This window comes from Brassica napus, chromosome A3 (genome assembly GCF_020379485.1).
Source record: "Brassica napus cultivar Da-Ae chromosome A3, Da-Ae, whole genome shotgun sequence".
NCBI lineage: Eukaryota > Viridiplantae > Streptophyta > Magnoliopsida > Brassicales > Brassicaceae > Brassica > Brassica napus.
Window position 1 is genome coordinate 9,160,955 of NC_063436.1, and position 23,967 is coordinate 9,184,921.

The 23,967-nt window shown below is 34.0% G+C and overlaps 2 protein-coding genes and 1 pseudogene across 4 annotated transcripts; 1 reads left to right on the forward strand and 2 right to left on the reverse strand.

The window, feature by feature from the left end:
* The first annotated feature begins 1,099 nt into the window (after positions 1-1,099).
* Positions 1,100-5,036, forward strand: LOC106392916 (phosphoribosylaminoimidazole carboxylase, chloroplastic). 3 transcript variants are annotated; one of them, XM_022715950.2, is made up of 17 exons: positions 1,100-1,288; positions 1,406-1,688; positions 1,829-2,041; positions 2,132-2,243; positions 2,325-2,387; positions 2,466-2,604; positions 2,684-2,739; positions 2,823-2,896; positions 2,991-3,138; positions 3,208-3,381; positions 3,475-3,562; positions 3,658-3,768; positions 3,887-3,984; positions 4,059-4,176; positions 4,267-4,361; positions 4,453-4,559; positions 4,643-5,036. In XM_022715950.2, exons 2-17 carry the CDS (start codon positions 1,471-1,473, stop codon positions 4,734-4,736), a joined length of 1,908 nt encoding a protein of 635 aa, XP_022571671.2. In that variant the 5' UTR covers positions 1,100-1,288; positions 1,406-1,470; the 3' UTR covers positions 4,737-5,036. The 3 variants fall into 3 exon arrangements, with proteins under 3 accessions (XP_022571671.2, XP_013689145.2, XP_013689143.2); XM_013833691.3 differs by having other exon boundaries at positions 1,460-1,688; XM_013833689.3 differs by having other exon boundaries at positions 1,471-1,688.
* A 57-nt stretch (positions 5,037-5,093) lies between these two features.
* Positions 5,094-9,228, reverse strand: LOC106409828 (annotated as a pseudogene).
* Positions 9,229-11,633: 2,405 nt separating this feature from the next.
* Positions 11,634-13,879, reverse strand: LOC106392934 (L-type lectin-domain containing receptor kinase IV.1). The gene has a single exon (XM_013833705.3). The coding sequence runs from the start codon at positions 13,808-13,810 to the stop codon at positions 11,774-11,776; it is 2,037 nt and encodes a 678-aa protein (XP_013689159.2). The 5' UTR covers positions 13,811-13,879; the 3' UTR covers positions 11,634-11,773.
* Positions 13,880-23,967: the final 10,088 nt, after the last annotated feature.

A 23,967-nucleotide genomic window follows, 5' to 3' on the forward strand; every position in this document is an offset into this window, starting at 1 on the left:
ACCTCTGCCAGAGCGGTATCGTGGCGGAGGAAGGTGAGATTAAGCCTAGTGTGATGAAGCAGTTGCTATTGGTGAATGTGACCATATATAAGCTGTAGAACATTTTATAATATCCAACTTTATACATGTAATAATAATATGCAACTTTATCATCTTACATATATTTATCCAATCCTTCTTCAATATATATATGTCCTCTATTTAAATGCATTGCTTTTTATTTTATTAGTAGACATAAAACAGCAATGAAGATAAGACAAAGTTAAAAGTTACATTCATCATCTCAGGCCGCTTAAACACTAGATTTGTTTTGAACTTAACTTTAACACTAACGCTTGATCCGCACAACCGTGTGGGTGATTATTTTTATTTTTATACACATAATTATTTGTTTTACATGATTAATTATAATATTTATCATCTTAGTAATTTTTTAATATAACATTTTGAAACACAACAATTTTATAGTTCAGATGCAGTAATTTAATTTATTTGTTTTAAATTTTCAGTGATAGCATATCTTAAATCATGTGATACAAAAATCAAAATTGAAAAACCTTATTGATTAAAAATCAAAACTTTTATTGAAAATTATCATATTAAATATATATCGGAAGTTTAATAAAAAGTGTACATGAGATTAATTATAGTTACAAAATTAATTAGATATTTAAATAGTTTTTTTTAGTTAAAATGAAATATACATTTGATTTTTTAAATTAACACGAAATTAACTAAACATTTAAATTTTTTGTTTAAGTGAAAAATAAAATGTACATTTATTTTAAATAAATACGAAATTAATTAAATATTTAAATTTTTATTTTAATGAAAAATGAAATATATATTATATTTAAAAAAAATATATGAAAAGATTTTTATTCAGATTACAATTTCAGAGAAAATGTAGAAATATCTATTTGATTTGTTTGTTTTTAAGTAATTCAAATATTTCAACTATTTATACAAAAAATAATTTAAACAATTTTTCTTAAGAATAGTCCAAATTAAAAAATTGCACATGACTTCTATTTTAATAATATAGAATAGACCGGTAAAACTTGCGAACCGATTATTTAGGGATGGTACTGTTCAAACCGTATTGTATCTTTCCCAAAACTCTTCTCTTAAGAACCACCTGAGTTTGAGTTTGAGTTAGTCTCGCATCCTCTCTCTCTCTCTGTGTGAGTGAGTTAATGGGTTTTGTTTCCCTCAAATAAAAATCGAACCTTCGAAGCTTAACTTCTCGCATCCTCTTTCTCCTTGTCAAGCCACAGCTCGAAACCAGGTTGGTTTAGTTTTCTTCTCAATTTGCATTTTAAAGTGTCATTGGTTTAGCTATTGGCACTGACTTAAGGTTTTGGTCTAAGCACTCTTCTTCTTCTTTGAACGGAACTGAATACAGAGTTCAGTATGCGATGATGAATCTAGTTGTTTGTATTGGTTGCTAATACTGCAGCTATGTTCTAGATGTTGCTTCTGAAACAGAGCTCAGCTGCTGTTCTTGTCTCTGGGAATCCAAGTCCTGTCCTTTACACTCCTCGCTTCACTTCCAGAGTTGGATCTCTTCCAGTTAGCAAAACCAACTCCTTCACCATGGCGAATCTTCAGAAGGGTCTTACTTATTCTTCTTCTGAGAAATTCAACCCGGTGTTAGCGTGTAGCTCTCACGAGGCTTCTCCTATCAGGTACCTATGTCCCCTGTAGCTCCCCATGTGTTTGGAGTATAATGTCGTCACATCATAACGGTTCTTGTATCTTGGCTAGTGTGATTGTCTAGCAAAATTGAAAGTTGTTCTAATGTTATTTTGCTTTTTCTCTTTGAAAGCGAGGATACACATATCAAGGGAGTCTCTGAGATCATTGTGGGAGTGTTGGGAGGTGGACAGTTAGGTCGCATGCTTTGCCAAGCTGCTTCTCAAATGGCCATCAAGGTTATGATTCTAGATCCTTCAAAGAACTGTTCAGCAAGCTCATTAGCTTATGGCCACATGGTTGATAGCTTTGACGACAGTGCTACAGTTGAAGAGTTTGCAAAAAGGTCCCTTCTGTTGCTTTAATGCGTTAGGTTCTCCATTGTTATTGTCTGTAACAATATTGATGGATGATTTTGTTTTATTGCCGTAGTTAGATGTGGAGTCTTGACAGTAGAAATTGAACATGTTGACGTTGAAACACTAGAGAAGCTTGAGAAACAAGGAGTAGATGTCCAACCAAAAGCCTCTACTATCAGGATAATACAGGTTTCTTAACTGAAGTGTGATGAGTAATTGAAACTTTTCAAGCAATATGTTTTGTGTAAGGCAGTTTGATGTTTTTTTCAGGATAAATACATACAAAAAGTTCATTTCTCTCGGCATGGCATCCCACTTCCAGAGTTTATGGAGGTTAGGCCTTTGCTTATGTTTCCATGAATCATTAGGAGTTTGTTAAGTATCTTTAACCCCTAAGCCTTGATGTTATAGATAAGCGATATTGAAGGAGCTGAAAGAGCAGGTGAACTTTTTGGTTACCCTCTTATGATCAAGAGCAAGAGATTAGCTTATGATGGACGAGGAAATGCAGTTGCTAATAGCCAAGACGCGCTTACTTCTGCTGTAACTGGTAATGCCTTCACTAAACGATATACAAAGTGGTCTCACAGATTCTAGTTAGCAACCTTTGCTTCGATTTTTTTATTCAGCTCTTGGAGGTTTCAGTCGTGGTTTGTACGTTGAGAAATGGGCACCCTTTGTAAAGGTAAAGTGATGATCACAACCTCTTTTGCTTAAGTAACTTATCACCCTCTGATGTTTATAATCATTTACATATAAAACTTTTAGGAGTTGGCTGTTATTGTGGCTAGGGGAAGAGATGGTTCCATGGTTTGTTATCCAGTTGTTGAAACTGTTCACAGGTAACAAACAAAAAAAAAACTGGTCTTAATGTGATTTATAAGATTGAAAGGTTTACTTCTCTACTAATAGACCTTATTGAAATGCACTCTCTAGGGATAACATATGCCATATAGTTAAAGCACCAGCAGATGTGCCTTGGAAGATCAACAAACTTGCCACTGATGTTGCCCAAAAGGCTGTTGGTTCTTTAGAAGGCGCTGGTGTTTTTGCTGTTGAGCTGTTCTTGACAGATGATGGTCAGGTACTGTCATACATTTTAGGCTCTTTGATTTTTTTTTTTGGTACTTATCAGAGTTTTAATCGCTCTCAGATCCTGCTAAACGAAGTTGCACCTAGACCACACAACAGTGGACATCAAACGATCGAGTCATGTTACACTTCACAGTTTGAACAACACTTGCGAGCTGTGGTTGGTCTTCCACTCGGTGATCCGTCTATGAGAACTCCTGCCTCCATTATGTACAATATTCTGGGTGAAGATGATGTAATAATGGATGTTTCCGCTTTACTTTATTTGTTTTGAAGTGTCTTGTTCTTATCAGTTTGAGTTGTTTTGTTTTCAATTTTGATGTTTCAGGGAGAAGCTGGTTTCAGATTGGCACATCGGCTCATTGCAAGAGCTCTGAGTGTACCAGGTGCATCTGTGCATTGGTATGACAAGCCAGGTTAGATTCCTGTTCTCTTACTGTTGTCTCGTTAGTGTTTTTGTCAAGTGTATAGTTACTCACAAAGCTTGTATATGATGAAATCTTGTTGTCAGAAATGAGAAAACAGCGGAAGATGGGACACATCACTCTTGTGGGGCAGTCTATTGGTGTTTTGGAACAAAGGTTGCAATGTATATTAAGTGAGCAAACCCATCAAGTACATGGTAAGTTTCCATATAGTATCTTAAACCATTGGCTTTTACTTTACAAATGTCTTCAACCTTCATGAATTTAAGATGTATTTGACTGAGGTTTTGTTGCATGTTGTTTTACACATTGCAGAGACACCTCGTGTTGGTATCATCATGGGTTCAGACTCTGATCTTCCTATTATGAAAGATGCTGCCAAGATTCTCGACATGTTTGCTGTTACATATGAGGTTAAAATACTTGAACTTGACATTAATCATTGCTTTAGCAATCTCGAATGGTATGAGTCATCATTGGTTTACAGGTGAAGATAGTATCAGCACATCGCACACCAGAGATGATGTTTTCATATGCAAGCTCAGCTCATAGTAGAGGAGTCCAAGTGATAATTGCAGGTGCTGGTGGTGCTGCTCACTTACCAGGTATGTCTTAAACATGAACTCAATCTTGTCCATTAAAAATACTAGATTCTCCGAAACAGATGCGTCTCTTTTCTTTCTTTTGAAAATTAGGTATGGTTGCTTCACTCACTCCTTTACCTGTGATTGGTGTCCCTGTACGTGCTACCCGTTTGGATGGAGTTGATTCACTTCTCTCCATCGTTCAGGTACACACACACTTTGCTTCAAGATTCGCTTTCATTTTGTCAATTATTCAAACCTTTTACATTCTTTTTTTTTTTGTTTGTGTGACAAAAGATGCCTAGGGGTGTTCCTGTAGCCACAGTTGCTATAAACAACTCCACCAACGCAGCCTTGCTTGCTATCAGGATGCTGGGGATCTCTGATACTGATCTCGTCTCAAGGTTCTTATTTTTATTTCTCTCTTGTTACATAAGAGTCGGCTTAAACAAGAATAAATAAGACTTATGGGTTTTGGTTTGATCAGGATGAGTCAGTACCAGGAAGACATGAGAGAAGAGAACATGGTTAAAGGTGAGAAACTTGAGCGTCAAGGTTGGGAATCATACTTGAACCAGTGAATATTACTTGTCAGAACTCCTCATTGGTTACCGGGAACTCCATAGTGATCGATTTTGCTGCCAGTAAGATCTTGTTGAGAGTTAGTTTCGGATCTTGAGTTGTTGTCACGGCTAATTCCGGTTTAGCTTTGTCAAGTTAAGCCACAATTATTTGAGACTCAAGCTAAGTCCTGGTGAGGGATCTGATAGTTAGCTTCAGTTCTTGAGAAACTATTGGATGAGGTATCCACACAATGTTTTATTTTATAATATTATGAACCTCCCTTAGAGACATGGGATAGAACATGTTCTTACAAACTCCTTTTTGGTGCTTAGTACAAACTGTAATTGAGACCAAACCTTCAATAAATTACCCAATCATTTGGTCTCTAAAGATGGCAAAACCAGTGGTTTGAAACCATGTCGAAGAGCAGCTTCCCAAACTCTTGGAGGATTAGCCATTGGAACTTCAAGACCACACTCGTGTTCCTCCCATCCTTCAAGCGCATGCACTATCCCACCAACTCTCCACGCGCTCATCACTCTCCTTCCTAGCCAATTCTGTATTTTATACAACATATGTGTTATACATCATAGTTAGTTGTAAGATAGTTTTACTAAAATTATTAAAATGTATATACCTCACAAGAATCGATGTTTTGGGCAGCGTCAGGGATGATCATAGCCGGAGTGGTATGGTAAAAGCAGTCTTTTCGAAGTTTACTAGGAGGAAATTGAGAGAAAGGAATAAAGAGAGTTCCCTTCCTTGCCTTCTTCTGGTCTTCTTTGCTTAGCCCATCTCCCACCAACCAAATCTATGCATCATATATTATGTTACATAGTTTTATGAAAATACTACTTATCAGCTTTTAGAAAAATGATTGTTATGATGTACTAATGTCACATACCATTGGGGAGTAATTGGTTGTGAGGACCAGATTTTCCTTGCAATGCCCGCCAATGAATCCGTTTAGCATGCTATGCTCTTCCTCGCGTAAAACCATCACCTATTTATTAACTTAGTTTATTAAGAATCCCAAAAATTTAAAATGCGAGCTAATTATTACAGTCAAATGTAGAATCGCTTCAGGAGATTTTTATAACTGTTGAAAACTAAAGAAACATAAACATATATATTTTTATATATTTAAATAGGTACCTTGATGCCATTTTGGCAAAGAGAAATGACAATGGCACGACCAATTTTTGTGATTCGGCCTCGAAAGAGAACTTCTCTCGTGTCAACAGGAATACTATGAACCACCACCGCAGCTGCGAGACTGCTTCCATCTACTATCCTAATCTTTAGCTTTGGATATTTCCTTACGTACATTTCTCCATAGCCATTTAATTCTTCTCCCTAACCATATTATAGTATTAGTTAGGGTTTAAATATGTATAATGTATGGGGTCTACCTCTCGTTAGAATTTTACAACTTAATAATAGCTAATTGATTTATTAATTGCATGCCTGGTTCAGTAGCCCCAAACTCATTACTCTCACATCCTTCTTCTCCGCTTCAAGGATAGCCGCCTCTATCATTTTGTTGATAGATTCCTTTTGCTGCCGCGACTTGTACTGTTGATTGCAGAACAAAGTTAATTACAAGACATGTAACTATATGATAGATTGTAGAGAGACTAGATAAGGGAGAGTAGAGGCAAACATGAGAGGAGAACTTGGGAAGGAGATGGGAGTGAAGGGTGAGATCACCAATGCGGTTTCTCTCGAAGACAAATGTTCGAGAAGAGAAAGAAGTTAGCATTAAGGAGATGATTAGAGTGAATGGTCTCATCAGGACTAGGTAACACCGAGAAGATAGGGGGTGCGAGGAGAGGGAAGCAAAGCCAAGGCGGAGATGGTATATAGAGTCCAGTGATGTTAGATGGGTGAGATGAATTGCGTCCGGCTTCTCTTCTTCTTCCTCCAACGATGATTCGTACAATGAGTCACTGCACTTGTCGTTGGTCCCATAAACGTAGTCGTACATTGGCATGAACAGAGAATAGTTTGTCCTGAATTGCGTGTGGTGGAGAGAGTGAAATCTGGAATAGTTATATACGTTTAGTGTCAAAATTGTTTCAGTGTGCCGATGTGGTATTCCTAATAGTGTATAATTTATGTTTTGTGTTTGATAACCAAAAACTTCTAGTGTTTTAATTGAAACTCATTTGTTAAAAGTGGAATAATATTGTAACACAAAATTGTAATGGTGAAAATACTACTATTCTAGTGGATCTTGAAGGACTTACGAAGGAGTGTAGCAGAGGTACTTAAGAGGAGGGAAAAGGGAGAAGAAAGATCTCGGAATGAGCTCAAAGTTGCAGTGACCCAAGTTGTTCATGAAATCTATGTAAGTTATGTAGAGTGCAATGGAGGCAGCAGAGACCGTGCCGCATAGCAAAGTCGTTACTAGAGGTATCCCCAAGATTAGTGTATAGCCAATGTGCTCCGCAAACGGATGTACCACCGCTGCAATCAAAATTATGCATTATATTATTTTATATTAGTGTCATCGTAGCAAATCTTTTAGACAACTGTTTTTGATGAAACACAATTCTGTGCATACTTAAACAATCTGATATTAAACAGTGAAAACATACGTGATCATAGTACACGTTATTATATTAGATATATATACTAAAAATAATATATATTTGTCATAAATATTTTTTTTTTGCTTAAGCAACATATACATAGAACTTTTACAATTTAGTTTTTTCGAACCTAAATAAAAAGCAATAAGTCTTAACCAAATAACTTAGTATTTAAAATTTAGGCAAGTATATACCATTCAAACTTGCAACAGGCAAATGAAGTAGTAGATAGGGAAATTTAAACAGTTTTATATGTTTTGTTAGGAAGTATGTATAAGTGTTATATATGTACGTACAAGTGATGGGCTCGGTGACGATGGATGAGTGGTGGTGTGAATGGTAGCGAGAGTAGAGGAAGTGGTACTCTGTGAAACCAGTAGTAGATGAACTCAACCGGACCCGCATGGAGAAGAGCGACTTGAACCACTCCATCGACTCGCCAAAAGGGAACGGTGTTGGTTCCTAAGACATACACTTTGGTTAAGTAAACAATAAGAGTGTTGAAGATGACCTGATCGTCCCAGGTACGTTCTCGGTCGACTTGATCAAACTCTATGGATTTGTTCACGATCCGTTTGGTTCCTTTCGCAGTTTTGTAGCGGGCATAACTTATCCACATCTGGCTGTGAACAATCCGCCCCACCATTACCGCCACTATCAAAAGTTTATCCATATCTCGCATTGTCGCGTACGAGTAGATGCTGTCGATAACCAGCGGTACCACCACCAAGTACTGCAATATTATCCACATTTTAAACGAACATTATTACTAATGGTTCATGCATGGTTGATACAAACAGTTGGAGAAAAGATCCCATAAAAAAGTCTAATAATATTATAACAAACTTAGGTAAATTCACTTATGTAAGTTGAAAGCCCAAAAAAATTAACAAACAACTGTCTATAAATGCATATAGAAAGATGCTACGAAGCAATAAGAGCAGTAAAACAGACCTTAAAGCTTCCAAGAGGTGTCCATGGCCAGTCCGTGAGAAGACCTGGTCTCGACGCCATTTTTTCACTCTACAATGATGGCTACTCAGTCACGTCCTTCCAGTGGGCTTGATTGTGGGTATGTATTTATATACAAACACATGCATAGACGTTATAGGGGGCATCACACTCACATCACATGTGAGGCACATCTGTGGGTTCCTTTTCCCGTAAGTATAATCCCTATGATCTCTAACTAAGTTTAAAAGATAAGACAACCTGTTTTATTGGTGACGAGTTACGAGGTCTCATTAAATGTCCTTGAATCTGCACGCATCCCCAATACTAAGCTATTGATTTGACTATAAAAAATTGCTACCATATATTAGTATATTTGAGAAGTTTCCTTGCCGTTTTTGTTTTGTTTTACTGTCTTTATATAAAAAATGAGAATCTCAATTTGCATGAACAATCGGTCTTACACGTAAAGAGTCTAGTACCCATGTCTCAAAATGGTTATGGTTTCTTGTTGAAAATTAGAGCTACTTTTCCACAGAAACTGGGGTCTATATAATATTTCTTTCATAAACCATCTTGAAAGGACTAATTAAATATCTAAGAGTCCGATGTTTTTGAATACCAATTATGAAATATTATCCATACGCTTTCACAGCGCTCGATATGATAAAGGGGGAGCAACAGCCGAAAGTGAATCTAACCGCCAAAATATAATAGATTAATAGTAAGGTACTGTGGTAGTTAAAGATTTTGCTGTAAGATGAAACGAACTAAAGATAAACTAACAATACTAATATGTTACATAAGCAATTGCATAGAATTTGAAATATACATCACAATAATCGATGTTTTGGGCCGATTTAGGGATGATCATAGCATGTGTTATATGGTAAGAAAACATTCTCTTTGGAAATCGGTAGTTGGAAAGTGAGAGATAAGAACAAAGATGAGTTCATTCTGAACGGACTAAATCCATCTGTGCATAATCCGAGATACACATTCTGGCTATTGCTAGCAAAATCCGGATGTACTTTGTTGAAATGTTTCCAGGCTTTTGCATCTGATGGATGAGTCATCTCACCATCCGTCTGAGTATGCTCGGCATGCCATCTCATCTTTGCAGCAGTCTGCTCTGATTGATACAATCTTTTCAATCTGTCTGTAATTGGTAGGTACCACATCTTTTGGTACGGTACCCTATTACGTCCCCGTCCTTGCGGCTTGAATCGTGACTTCTTGCAGAATCGACATTCTTCTAGCTTCTTATCATCTCCCCAATAGATCATGCAGTTGTCGATGCAGACATCTATCATCTCCGAAGGCAACCCAAGACTATAAACCAATTTCTGAATCTCATAATAAGAATCAGCAGACACATTGTCTTCCGGCAAATACTCTTTAAACAAGTCCGCCCATTCGTTCATGCAACTTTCAGGTAGATTGTGATCAGTTTTAATATTCATCATTCTAGCAGCCAACGACAATTTAGAGAGACCTTCTCTACAACCACTGTAAAGTGGTTGATTCGCCGCGTTTAACATTCCGTAAAACGTTTTTGCATCTATATTTGGTTCTTCATCTTCATCATGAGCTACGAATGCATCAGCTACCATATCATGAACCCTATCATAATCTACCATCTCCTCCTGATGGTAACTATGTTCATTATGCAAATGATGATTAACCGGTTCTTCCTGAAAATTGCTATTACTACTACTAGCTTCATTCTGATCATAATTAAAACCTTCCCCATGTTGAAACCAGATATAGTAATTTGGCGTGAAACCTCTATTTATTAAATGCTTCCAAACATTTTTACGGTTTGCCAATTTCGAATTGTTGCATTTTCGACAAGGACAGAACATCTTACCACTTTCTTGGGCGAGTGGTGTTGAATCTACTTGGTGCATAAATGTCTCCAGCCCCGCAATGTATTCTTTCGTCACTCTCCCGTTAGCATCTCTATGCATATACATCCAATTCCGCAACTCGTAAATAGTCCCAGAGCCAGCCATTTTTTTTTCTTTCACGTTTTTTGTTGTTGGTGTGTTTAAAATGATGTTCAAACATCCATATTTATAGGAAATTTCGAATCTGGTAGTTGTAATTTTACTATGAAATTACGACGAAAATTAATTGGATGGCCAAAAAAAAAACGTGAGCCACCTACCAAGTTGGTGGATTCAAAATTTCCTCGTTAAGTACACGTAAAATATTTCGTCGTAAAGAACTCGCGAAATTTACGTCGTGTTTACGAGGAAATAGTGTTTCTTCGTAAATGCCACGTCAATTTACATTATCTTTACGACGAATTTTTTTGTCGTGACCTTACGACGAAATAACGATGCTTTTCTTTTTCCACGTACTTTCCTCGCAAAATCAACGTACATTTACGAGGATTATTTTTCCTCGTTAAATTTTCTCGTTAAGCTTACGTTTTCTTGTAGTGATTTAGTCTTCTTTGCTTAGGCCATCTCTCACCAATCTGCGTGTAACTTATATTATTTTGTCAACAATATGTACTGTATGAATATGGTGAAGGCACTTGCCATGCATTCTTCTACTTAACCAGTCCTAAAACTTGCCCCATAACTTACAGTATTTACAAAGTTGCCCACAGCTTACGGTATTTACAAATTTACCCATGACTTACTGTATTTACAAATTTATCCCAAACTTTGGTATTTACAAATGTACCCACGACTTACTATATTCCCTATGATTTACGATATTTTAAGTTTAGCACACGACTTACAGTATTTACAAATTATTTAATAATATGATGCACAACTTATCCTAAACAAATTTACACAACTTACTTTATTCATCCATACCCCAACGATTTAGGGTATTGCCAAATTTGTTCCACGATTTGGGATATTTACAACTTTCGCTCATGCCTTATGGTATTTACAAAATTGCCCAACGACTTACGGTATATTCAAATTTGCCCAGACTAAAATTTTCAAATGCACCTCATGACCTACGGTATTTACAAATTTCACCTCTAGCATATATGTTTCCCTTGTTTTTCCATAATCCGGAAACCCAATCCAGGAGCAAAGCGTCTCATAATTATCATTGTAGCTCTCTCTCAATAGGTCGTCGTTTACCTCACACGTCTTCTAGTAAGAACATGAGTTAACTTGTTTTTGTTTTCTAACAAGTGAATATCTTTTTGATCGTTTGGAGCAGATGTTACAGAAGGATTCCTTTTTCTTTTTATCAAAACAGAAGGAATAGTTTTATACATAGTAAATAACATGTTAGAAGCAGCAGCACATTGCACAAAGATCAATTTTGAAGGCTAGTTAATTTTAAATGGTTAGATTGTACCTCTAATACATGTACGCGTTTCATCTAAAAACATTGGTCATAATCAATTCTTTAGATAAAAGTTTAAATTTTACCTTAACATACACCGAAAATATAGTTTACACAGTCCCCTATCGTCAAGAACTAGATATGAAATGCAAAACACACAAAAACCATCTTAATATATGAAACATTCATCTCCCACCGGAGAGTAGAGAATCAGCTATAGATCCACCGGTAAACCCTTTAAAGACAGAGGAAGAATACGACATCCCTAATTCGCTAAACCCGTCTTGGAGGCCAAGTATCATCCCACTCCCCGAAAAGTCCAAAGGAGACAAATCTGGTAACTTTGCATCTCCTCTTAGATATTGTAACACTTGTCTCATACTTGGTCTAGCCCTCGGGTCCGGGTGAGAGCACAAGAGACCTAGCTTCAAAACCATTTCCACCTCCTTTTCGTCATACTCATAACCCATGTTAGGGTCCTTAGCATCCAAGATGTTTCCCTTGTTCCATAACCCGAACACCCACTCCACGAGCAAGAACGTCTCATCGATCTCGTGCCTGATCTCTATAGGACGTCTCCCGCACGTGACTTCTAGCAAGAACGCTCCAAACGCGAAAACATCGGTAGCCGTTGTTGCACGCCCTGTCCGGGTGTGTTCAGGAGCTAAGTATCCCAATGTCCCAACAACGTGCGTGGTCTGAGGATCCGACCCGTGATCGTACAACCGAGCCAAACCAAAATCTCCGAGTCTTCCATTAAGCTCTCCATCTAACAAAACGTTGCTGGCTTTAACGTCTCGATGAATCACCACTTGTTCCCATTCCTCATGAAGGTAGAACAATCCAGAAGCAACCCCTAGAATCACCTTGATCCTCTGCTTCCAGTTTAGGGTTACCTCTGGCGTGTTGTACAAGTACTTGTCTAAACTCCCATTAGGCATGAAGTCATACACAAGAAGAAGCTCACCTCTCCTGCGGCAGTACCCCAAGAGAGGGACTAAGTTCCGATGACTCATCCGACCAATACTCACAATCTCCGCCACAAACTCTTTCATCCCTTGTCTCGACTCGTGGGAGACTCTTTTCACGGCGATCTCCAGCTTCGTCCCAGGCATCACACCTTTGTAAACACTCCCGAACCCTCCGGTTCCGAGTAAGTCCTTCTCCTTGAACCCTTTGGTCGCGTAGTACAAATCCTTGAACCTGAACCTGTTCTTGCCAAACTCTTTCTCCCAATCATCCATCTCCTCCGCGAACTTTCTCCTCCTCCTCACGAGGAAGCAGACGAGGAAGATGAAACAGAAGATCAAGAAGAGGGAGATCAACGGCATCCCGATCTTGAAAAAATCAGAGATTCTCTTAGGTTCGAAACGAGGAAGCTTCGGAAGTCTCGATAAAGCCAAAGGTGGAGCCTCACCGTTCACCCTAAAACTCCACCCGAGGATAAAATGTTCAGACAGAACAGAACCTGTCGCGGACGAGAAACCGACAAACATGTCTTGGCGTATAACCGAAGAAAGATCTCTTACAGCCGACACAAGCGGTCTTCTAGGTTTGTCCTCGTTGAACGGAGCCATCGTGACATCGATCTTGTGCGAGCCACCGTCGTAGTCGACCCAGACTTGCATCGGCTTACGACTGATCAGACTCAGATTCTTGAACTGTCCCTTCTCATCCCACCACCCGGCTAACGAGGTTCTCTCCGACTTCAAACTATTGATATCGATTCCGACATGGTTATCATCAGTGTCGTTAAACTCTGTGCTCCGGATCGTGTCGAGCTCCACGGCGAAGACTTGGTTCGTGTCATTGCCGTTGTTTGTGATGTTGAAGAGACCGATGTATTGGCTAGCCGTCGCGTAAGGAAGGCTAGGGTTAGGAGCGACGACGAAGGCGATGCCGTGACCGCTAAGTATAGGGATTTGGGAGTGAATAGCAAAGACAAAGGTTGTGGAGAATGAGTAAACGGTGCCATTTGGGGAGTCTTTGAACCGGATCGGTTTGGTGTAAAAGGCGTGACCGGTTTTCTGAACGGTGTAGTTGGTTAGTTTCAAGAGACCGTTTGGTGTGACGGTGGTGATCCCTTGGAGGGATAAGTCAGTGGGTGGGTTAAAGCCATCGTTGTAAGTGAAGTTGGTACTTTGGGAACATGTTTCTTGGGATTGAAAGAGGAGGTTGAAGAAGAAGAAGAAGAAGAAGATGGTGATAAGCTTCAAGAACATGGCTTCCTCTTTTTTCTCTGCTCTATGTGTTTTTTTTAGATTCCTTTTTGATATTATTTGAGTTTATTATATAGAGTGGTTGAAGAAAGAAATATACTTAATGATATTGGAGAGAGTGGTCAAGTCTTTTTCTATTTTTATTTTTTCTTTCTAGAAAAGCAAGTTTTTTGTTCTTTGTGGGGACTGCTCTTGATTAAGAATATTAATCAAAGTAGGTGATATGTGTTCCAACTTCCAAGGTTAAAGATTATTTAACTCATACCAGTTATAAAATCAGCCATCTATCACGCTCGTGATGCTGTAACTATAAGGATGTTTTTTAGTTTTACAGAACATATTCGGCACTAGTATTTTCAACTAACTAATAAATACTTAATGTGTAGTGAAAGAAGGTTCAACGTTAACTATTAGAGGTTTTGAAAAAAAAAACTATTAGAGGTTTTGGTAAGATATGCTCTAATAGTTAACGTTGAACCTTCGTTCACTACACATTAAGTATTTATTATTAAGAAAATAAACCAGTAAATGAAAGACAAATAGCATTTGAGACTTATAAATATTCTAAAGGTTTTTTTAAAATGAGAATATTTTAGAAATTATTATTATTCTAGTTGTAAGCTCACGTGAGGATCATTTCTTTTGTACCACGAAAATCAAACTAACAAATGGTTAAGTTTTCTGAAAAAACGACAAATGGATAAGTTTTAGGGTCAATTTGCTGAATAACCAATTTTGGCATCAAAATTAAGTGAGTAGCATTGATTTTGACGTAATGTAATATCTATCATTTATACCAATTGTTATCCGGTTTTGCCCTTTCTTCCATTAATCATCCGGTAATATTGTATTGCTAGATATGACTTGGTCAAAATAACGTAGGGAAAAGATTAAATTAAATACTACTTTATTTGATAGAAACACATGCAGCCACGTACCAATTTAATCCACCCAAAATTTTCTTATTGCTGGTCAATAATGAATCACTATTATTTACAAACACATCACGTAAAAGAACTCATGTCACAAATTTACTTATAACATATTTATTTACTATATGAAGTAGAATGAGCGGATAGAAACATAATTTAAAAAATAAAATAAAAAGTTTATAAACCCTAAACCCAAAAAAACATAAATTTCCAAATACTAAATCCTAAACTCTAATCACTAAACCCTAACTCAAATATAAACCCTAAACCCAAATATAAACACAAAACCCAAATAGAATGGAACAAAATAAATAACATAGTACATATTGGTGAAACTATAAAATGTCTATGATTGCATGAAAGAAGTTAGTGTTGACCCAACCATACCCCTCACCTTCTAAATACTAAACCCTAAATTCCAGTCACTAAACCCTAATCCAAATATACCCTAAACGCTAAACCTAAATAAATAGATTAAGCTAAACCCTAATCAAGGAAGTATAAACCCAAATAGAATGTATATAATATGGTTTATTATACCCAAACATTTACTTAGTAAATCTAAACCCTAGGCAAGAACCTATAAACCAAAATTCAAATATAAACACAAAACCCAAATAGAATGGAACAAAATAAATAACATAGTACATATTGGTAAAACTATAAAATGTCTATGATTGCATGAAAGAAGTTAACGCTGACCCCAACCATACCCCCTCACCTTCTAAATACTAAACCCTAAATTCTAGTCACTAATCACCCTAATCACTAAGTATTATAGAAATACTAAAACCACATCCATAATCTTTAAATACTAAACACTATCCCAACTCCTAAATACTATGGCTATCACTAAACCCAAACCTCAACCCCTACCTTCTAAATACTAAACCCTAAATTTAAATCACTAAACCCTAAACCCAAGTATAAACCCTAAACCTAAGTATAAACCCTAAACCCAAGTATAAACCCTAAACCCAAATAGAATGAAACAAAATACATAGTATAGTACATATTGGTGAACAAAATAGAACACTCTTTATTAATCGTCAAATGGAACGATACATGATAGGGTCACCATCAAACCTCAACCCCACCTTCCAAATACTAAACCCTAAATCTTAATCAATAAACCCTAAACCCAGATATAAACTCTAAACCCAAATAGAATGGAAAAAAATACATAGTATAGTACTTGGTGAAGAAAATAACACCTTCTTTATTAATCATCAACTGGAACGATACATGATAAATACATATAGTAACAGACTATTTTACATTACATAACATGAATAAAACATTCATAATACATATTGTTTTACATTTCTATTCTATACGCATAAAATAGAATAGAACACAATGTTACAAAAACTGTTCATCTTCTCCGATCAATTCAAGGATATTCACAGCGAGAAAGATATGTGTAACTGGCAACATCCGTGAGAATAGTACATGTAACCGCCTCGTAAACCGAAAAGATTAAGGTGATTGAAGAAAGAGTTGACGAACCTTGCGGCGGTGCCGTTTACGTTGTCGGCGACTCCATAGATTTCAGATGCGCAAAGCTTTTTGTCAGTAGTGAAGCGAGTCATTGCAGATGGGCATCTCATAGGCAAAGCTACTCCAGAAATGGTTTTGGTGGTTACACAGTGGATCAAAAATGGAGAAGAAACAACCCACGTTCTACAAGGTATGTGATTCTCCAAAGGCCACGTTGTATGTGTGTAAGGTAAGTATTATTAATTTAGTTTTTTTTAGTTTACAGGTTTTACCGGTTGTGTAAGAGGGCATAGTAGTATTATTATATAAAAGATGCATGGTGTATTGGTGTATTAGGGTATTTAGACATAGAATGAATTATAATTTGTTTGAAGGTTATACAGCCAAATTTCCCTAAGTTTTATTAGGGATTTCATACTGAAAATAGATTTTACATGATTGATTTGAGATATATATGTGTGTGAGGCAATAGTTTAACTAATATGTAAAATCCTTTTGAACTAATTATGCTCACTTTTAACTTGATCTTGCGTAGAATCTCGTGGTGATGTGTGTAACATAAACATACTAATAGATGATTATATAAAGGGCGCCAGAATTAAACTAACACGTTATCAAGGAAAGTTTAAGATGTAATGGAGTACTAGGTGATAATTTGCGCCTTGTACGGAGTTAAATATCTAAAATAATAAAATGTTTGCAATTTAAAATCAATTATGTGTTTTTAGTTTGTTATTTTTCTCTACGTATGAAAACATTCAAATTTAATAAAGTATATATAGGACACAAAATATTAAATAATTTTTTTTGTTGTTTTTATTTTAATAATTTGATGGTGGTAATTGCTTAAAATTTGAGTATGTTTTTTCGTTTACCTCATCATAATTAATTTTAGGTATAGAAAAACGTAATATAACTTTACATTCAATTTTATAGATACTTACAACTATATTAAACCCGAAATAAATTCAAATAGACTGAACTAGACACATAATCTTTTCTTTCAAATCTGCAATGGAGAGAATCATTCTCTCTCGATAAAGTAAAGAAAAAAAAGAAAATAGTATTATGCAACCAAATTTTGCTCAAACTATTCTTTAACATTATATATATAAATATGTATACAATTTCCTGGAATCCTTATGGCTTCATCTTTATTTTCCGATCTTCATTTCCATAAAAATAATTACGTATTATGATCTCAATATTTTTTCAATGCAAATTTTGAAACTAACAGATTTATGTATTTTATATGATATATAATCTATTAAATGAGATTTTATATTCATACGATTTATGATCATTTGTATCTTGTTTGAACAAAAAAAAGTTAAACCATTGATCACAAAATTTTCAGTGTGAGACTTTACCATTTTTAGTAATTTATAGTCGTTTTAAGAAAATTCAAAACATAACATATAAAAAAGTATAATATTTTTATTATATGATTAATGTGATTGTTTAATTTCTTTTAATAATATAAAATAAAACAATAAAGAAAGATGATACAAAAATTATTATCAAATCTGTATTATTCATAATCATTAATTATCATATATATATATATGTTAGTCATATTAGGTAATTCTATAATTTTTATTTAAGAAAAAAAGAAAGAATATTATTTTGTAAACTACTAATTAGTTTGATATTTGGTTTAATAAAAAATATAATTATATTTAAATGGACCAATTTATTTGTCTAACGATTTTAATAATTATTCTTGTGTTGATACGTGGTTAACTAGCTACCAAAAACACATGTTGTAATGTTTTTCAATTAATATATAAACAATAATTTTATCCTTATCTAATAATTTGATTTGGCCTTGGTACACTTTACCGATCACGGACTCACGGTCGTCTAATATTCCAAATACAGCGAGTTTCTTTCCAACATTTCCAAAAGTTGTAATGTGAAAGAGTCAAAGAGGTATTGGAAGACACGTACTTAATTGAGCAGACAAGGTCCTCTCAAATATTTATGTGGATACAGAACTTAATGTTCTCAAATTTCTTGCCGACGACATAACTTCCCACCTGTTTTTGTGTTAATTAAATTTAAAACTCTTTCTTTTTATTTTATATACTGTTTATTTTAGAGGAAAAACGAAATAGTTTTGAACTTTGAATACATGTGATACTTATACGAATCTGTAAACATAAATTTTGTATGTACTTCACTATTTATTTCAATATTTAGTTTCAGAAGGTTTAAAATGGATTTATAATAGTGATATTATATGTACATTGTAAAAAACCATATGTACAAGATTGACAAAACCTTTTGCTAGCATTGTTTACAAATCATGGAACCATGTGAACTTGTTTTAATATTAAAGGGCGTAGCATTTTACCTTTTATCCTGAATAATAAATGATGAATTGGGTGGGATGGAAATGACGCTAATGGTAGTTTGGGACCCTCGTGGAAAATGCACAACTAGTCAAAACTCGTAGACTAGAAAGGGATCCATTCTCATCTTGGAAGCTTCTGGCATGATAATCGTTGATTTTTAAGTCAAACATGTGAATATCTTGGTCTACTGAAGTTTTGCGTTTGCGCGAGATTGTGCGAATGGTAGCAATTAGCAAAGTCTTCTATCCTCACTCCTCTTGTGGTTTGCAGAGACGAGTTTGTCACGTCGTTTTAGCATAGAGATCAGAAAGATTTTTTCAAGTAATGATATAGTATACCGTTTACACTTCTTTATGCGTTTACTCTTTAGGCTATAATATAACCCAACAAATGTCGAACAATTATTCGTATAATAGAATTCACATTAACCCAATAAAACTGCTTGAATGTTTTAAATCTGAATATTAGCGAATCATCAGAAATATTCTTCCACAACATTAGGTTAAATTAAATATTGATGAGTTTGTTACCCTTAGATACTCGTCTTACAGGAAAATGATGGATTTGAAGATATAATACCGGTGTTTTCATAGGAGAAGGCTGTGCCAAGCGAAGTTGTTGCAATAGTGTATGTGAAGCAAACGGACAAACTCATTAATGGACTACAAGATTTTGACTCCCACTTGTAAAATGTAGACTTATTTTTCAAATTAAATAAATTAGTTTTAAAAATAAAATTATATAAGATAGTGTATAGGTTTGAGCATATTTTTCCGGATCCGCGAACCTAACCATACCAAACTAAAAATACTAAACCAAAATTCAGTTGAACTTCATAAATAACCGAAAAGATCATATTTCTCTTTTTTTTTTGGAACTCAAGATCATATTTCTCTAGAACCAGAAAATTGAAACTGAACCGAAAACCGAATATACATGAACTTTAAGATACAAATTATATATTTATAAATATTAATTATATTTAATTTATAAATAATCAAATATCTAAAAAATACTATTTGTAATCTGAATTATCCAAAAAACTGAATCATCCGAATATTTTTTTATTAAAAATATTAAAAATTATATAAATTATTAGATATTTTATCCGAATAACCTGAATTACCTGATATTTAAACCGAAAACCCAAATTATTTGATATTTTTAATCTATAAATCCGTAATTATCCAAAAAACCAGAATAAATCAAAACTAAATTGGACCCAATGTTTTTTTTTTGCATATTTAGCTGGTTCCAAACTTTGATACTGAACCGAAACAAAAACTGAAATAACCCAACTGAAACAAAACCGAACTTTGTAAATACTTGAATGGTTCCTAAATTTTTAGAACCAAAACATCAAATATCAAAATACCCGTACCAAAATCAAATGATGAGGAATAATGGTGCATCTACATTTAAATGGTGTAATTAAAAATCATTCTATTTTTACAAATGATTTAACTTTTTTAATGGGAGTACATATGTGGTTTATAGACGAATTAAGATATAAGTAGTGTTTTAATATCCAATATAGAACCGCGGCCGAACCGGTAAACCCGGTGGTCGTATATAATCTGTACCGGCTTATGTCCTTGATGTAGAATTCTATCAGATGTTCTACCAATTGATATGTTTCCACAAATTAGATTTAACGAAAGTCTGTTAATTACAATTTTGATAAAATTCAAATATTCTCCATTAACTCGTGAATCGACATGGTTGACAGGCAAAAACTGAAAAAATAATTATAATATTTTTTAGAAAAAATTGATTTAATTTCTCATATACTTTATAATAGTACATAAAACTGAATAAACTATTTAATTTGTCATATAAAGCAAATGCATTGTATTCATGTGAAGCATTCTAATTTATAGATTTTGTAATGATCTACTATTACCATTTTGTAGATAATTTATTTATTTTTGTTTAGAACCATCAACGGTTTTAGACCTATTAATAAATATGCTTGCTGGAATGAGATTTCTTAATAGGTCATATATGCAGTAAATAAAATAATAGATATGTATAGTTTTAAGCCCAAAAACCAAAAGACAACATTTTCATTAATGATAATTAAATTTTCTTTGTAAATTTATGAATATTTTTCAAAAAAAAAAATATTTTTACGAAAGAATAAAAATACGAATGTTTCTGTTTGAATATATATTATAAATGCACTAATTTAATGTAAGACTACTTACAATGGAATGTTGAATAAAAAATTCAACATTTAAATTCATTATAAGACCATGAACAAAGGGGCTGTTGAATTATTTTGTTAACAGTTTAATTGCTACAATAAACCAAATGAATTTACAAAAATACACGTGGATTATATTTTATTGAATATTTTCAACAAGTCGAACGAAGCTAAAATTAGTCCAATTGTGACACTTGGCAACATATGAAAGGAAGAGATATTTCATAGGACCTACAAGCAATGTTCTATTATTTGGTAAAATATGTGCGATTGTTTTCTTCTAAATTATTAAGACTTAATTTTTAAAACAAAAACTATACCAAAATTCATCATGTTTATGATTTATACATAGATATTAGTCTCATTTTTTGGGTATAGTAAACAAATTGTCATTTTCACTATTTTGTAATTTTATTTGTTTAATGGTGATTTCTATTTCTGTATTTATTTATTTAAAAAACAATTAAGATACTTTTAAGTTGAAATGTATTTTTAATATACTGTCTACAAAATAAAGAAAATAAAAAAATAAAATATGATAAAATTGTGAGGTAAGGTGTTGAATTTTTTTTGTTAACTAAAAAAAAATAGATAGTTGTTGTATTTTATTAAACAACCCATTGTAGGTAAAAAAAAATAGATCATTGTTGAATTATTATATGAAATAATAGAGAAGATGACGTGGAATCCAAAAAGTGAATTTGAAGTGTTGAAAAGTTGTGACCATTGTACATGGTTTAAGAGGTAGTTGAATTATAAAAAAAATTATATAGATTAAATGTAGCTGAATACAATTAACTATTTGAATATAAGAAAAAAGTGGAAATACTGACAACACATGTCACTTTCTAGAAGTTTTTGATATTTTGATATTTATCTAATTATTTAAAACTAATAATTTTATTATAAATTACATAATTTATTTTTCTTTTTATACAATTTTTTTTATTATTTTAATTCTTCATAAATAGAGGTTCGGTTTATTTAATTTGAACATAAAAGATAATAATTATTAATTAGTAAAACAATATGTCAAATTTTATTTAAAAACCTCTAATTTAATATATAAAATTGAATATGTGTTGAATGATGAATTGGAATAAAGAAAAACTGACGTGGAGTGTTAGAATCTTATAACGGCATATAGTGAAAAGAGTATGTGGAGCAAAAGGACAAACTATTTAATGGGATATGCATACAAAGAACTTGACGAAAACAGGAACATGATTTCCTCAAAAAAGAAAACTATGTCATCACATGTTACAATTAAATTAAAACGAGGCATGTAGACATACATGTCTTTAACCTGTTTTCCGAAATTTCTATATTAGAAAAATTCAAATATGTTCACTTCAGAGATAACGGATCGTTTAGTAATGTTCGGGTCAAGAAAGTATGAGAACGCTAAAGCACATTCTAGTTAAGACTTAAAAACAAAGGACCATAATCAAATCAAGACGCGGCGAACATAAACTAAACAGAAAAGGTTTAAGAAAACGTTCATCATAGTATTTTTATATCATCATCAAATCCAAATAAAATGTACCGTGATAGGTAACTAATCTAGATCTTAGTGCCATTTGTGTATAGATTATAGCTGATCTTACTCGCTTTTGCCTTTTATTTTTATATTTTTTAATTGAACCCCAAATACTCTTGTAAACTGTCACAAAGAGATGGATGGACCTAAGTTGACCACACAAAAAGGAAAGTAATGGACACTAACTTATTGCACATCCATCTTATTCCATCAGGCCAAGCATGGTTGAGTATTGGTTCAAAGTTTGTTAAGGATTTATTCATTTGTTCAGACTCAATTATAAATGGAAATAATTGAGACATTTCCATTTTTTTGGGTCGAAAAATATGGTTTCATCTTTTTGCCGGAACCCCACCAATGATTATGATTGTGACATTTCCATATATTACTACAGTGATTGTGGCCATTGGGCTGAGGGTGTGACTTCGTATAAGATCAATCTTCTCATCTTGTTTCGTTGGCCTGTTGAGTTAAAAGTCCGTGAGTTTTCTCTTACTCCTTTCCGTCAACTGCGAAATTAGGAGGATTTTCATACATTTTTAGGGTTTTTTTTTTTGTTGCTAAAACACACTTTTAGTTACATACCAATGCCCCAAATTTATGGGATCTGATGATGTGAGAATTTACAAATTAGCAAAACGTCTGCAACTCATGTTCCTCATCCGTTCTTTTTGTACTCCTGTTGATGTTCCTCATGTTGAATTCAAATTTAAAAAAAAAACGCTTTCGGCAAGGATGATTTGTACTTGTTCAATATATATCTTAACAATAAAAAAATTAGAAAAAGGATTATTTTTAATTTGAGAAATTCTAAAATAAAAAATCTCATGTTGTTTATTTGTTTATGCAATAATTTCAATTTCATTGAAATAAAACTAATATTAGATGATGTGGTTTCAGGCTTGAACGATTATGGGGGTTTCGGCGCCAAACTTCTTTATATTCAAAAGCTTTAAGTATTAAATTATTTATGTTATTTAGTTTAAAATCCAGTTGAGAAAGGGCTGTGATGTAGACGTTCCTCTTAGCTTTTGGTTCATAGTAAGTATAAAAGAGAAGATCTTATAAAATAATTCAAAAGTTGAAAAGCAACACACTGGGTGAGAGATTTCTTGTATTCTTCATTAATTTTCTAGTTTGTTCAAACTTTCTACATTCCGTGTTCGATCCAAATCAAGAGAACATAGTGTTTATTGCTATTCTGTAAATTTTCAATGAGGATGGACACCAGTAGTTTCTTGTTAAACATCTCATCGTCTCCTTACAAGAAGTCCGTAATCCAACTCTAATGGAACTGCAAAACTAGTAACCTGTAAAATTCTGACTACCAAATGAGATTCATTGGCATAATGTTATATGTTCTGTAAGTCCTAAAATTTTTGCACCAAGAAACAAGTCCTAAAATCTCATATGTCACTCACTATTAAGATAATCCCTCATGCATGTTTTAACTCTGTCCACTAAATTTTAGGAGATGATCTTTTGGTATTAGGATAATATGTAAATACCAAATTATAAAGAATGTCGAGTATAAATTGTATGGTTAGTCTAAAAGTCTTTAAGTTCAATCTAATCGATAATTAGTTAATTACAGATATTATCGCAGTCATCATCAAGATTGAGAT

Excerpts from the sequence above, each read along its gene's own strand:
- LOC106392916 (XM_022715950.2), top strand. The coding sequence starts at position 1,471 with ATGTTGCTTCTGAAACAGAGCTCAGCTGCTGTTCTTGTCTCTGGGAAT. Across the intron at positions 3,139-3,207 it reads TCTTGACAGATGATGGTCAG|ATCCTGCTAAACGAAGTTGC; the intron begins GTACTGTCATAC and ends AATCGCTCTCAG. Across the intron at positions 4,177-4,266 it reads TGGTGCTGCTCACTTACCAG|GTATGGTTGCTTCACTCACT; the intron begins GTATGTCTTAAA and ends TTTGAAAATTAG.
- LOC106392934 (XM_013833705.3), bottom strand. The coding sequence starts at position 13,810 with ATGTTCTTGAAGCTTATCACCATCTTCTTCTTCTTCTTCTTCTTCAAC.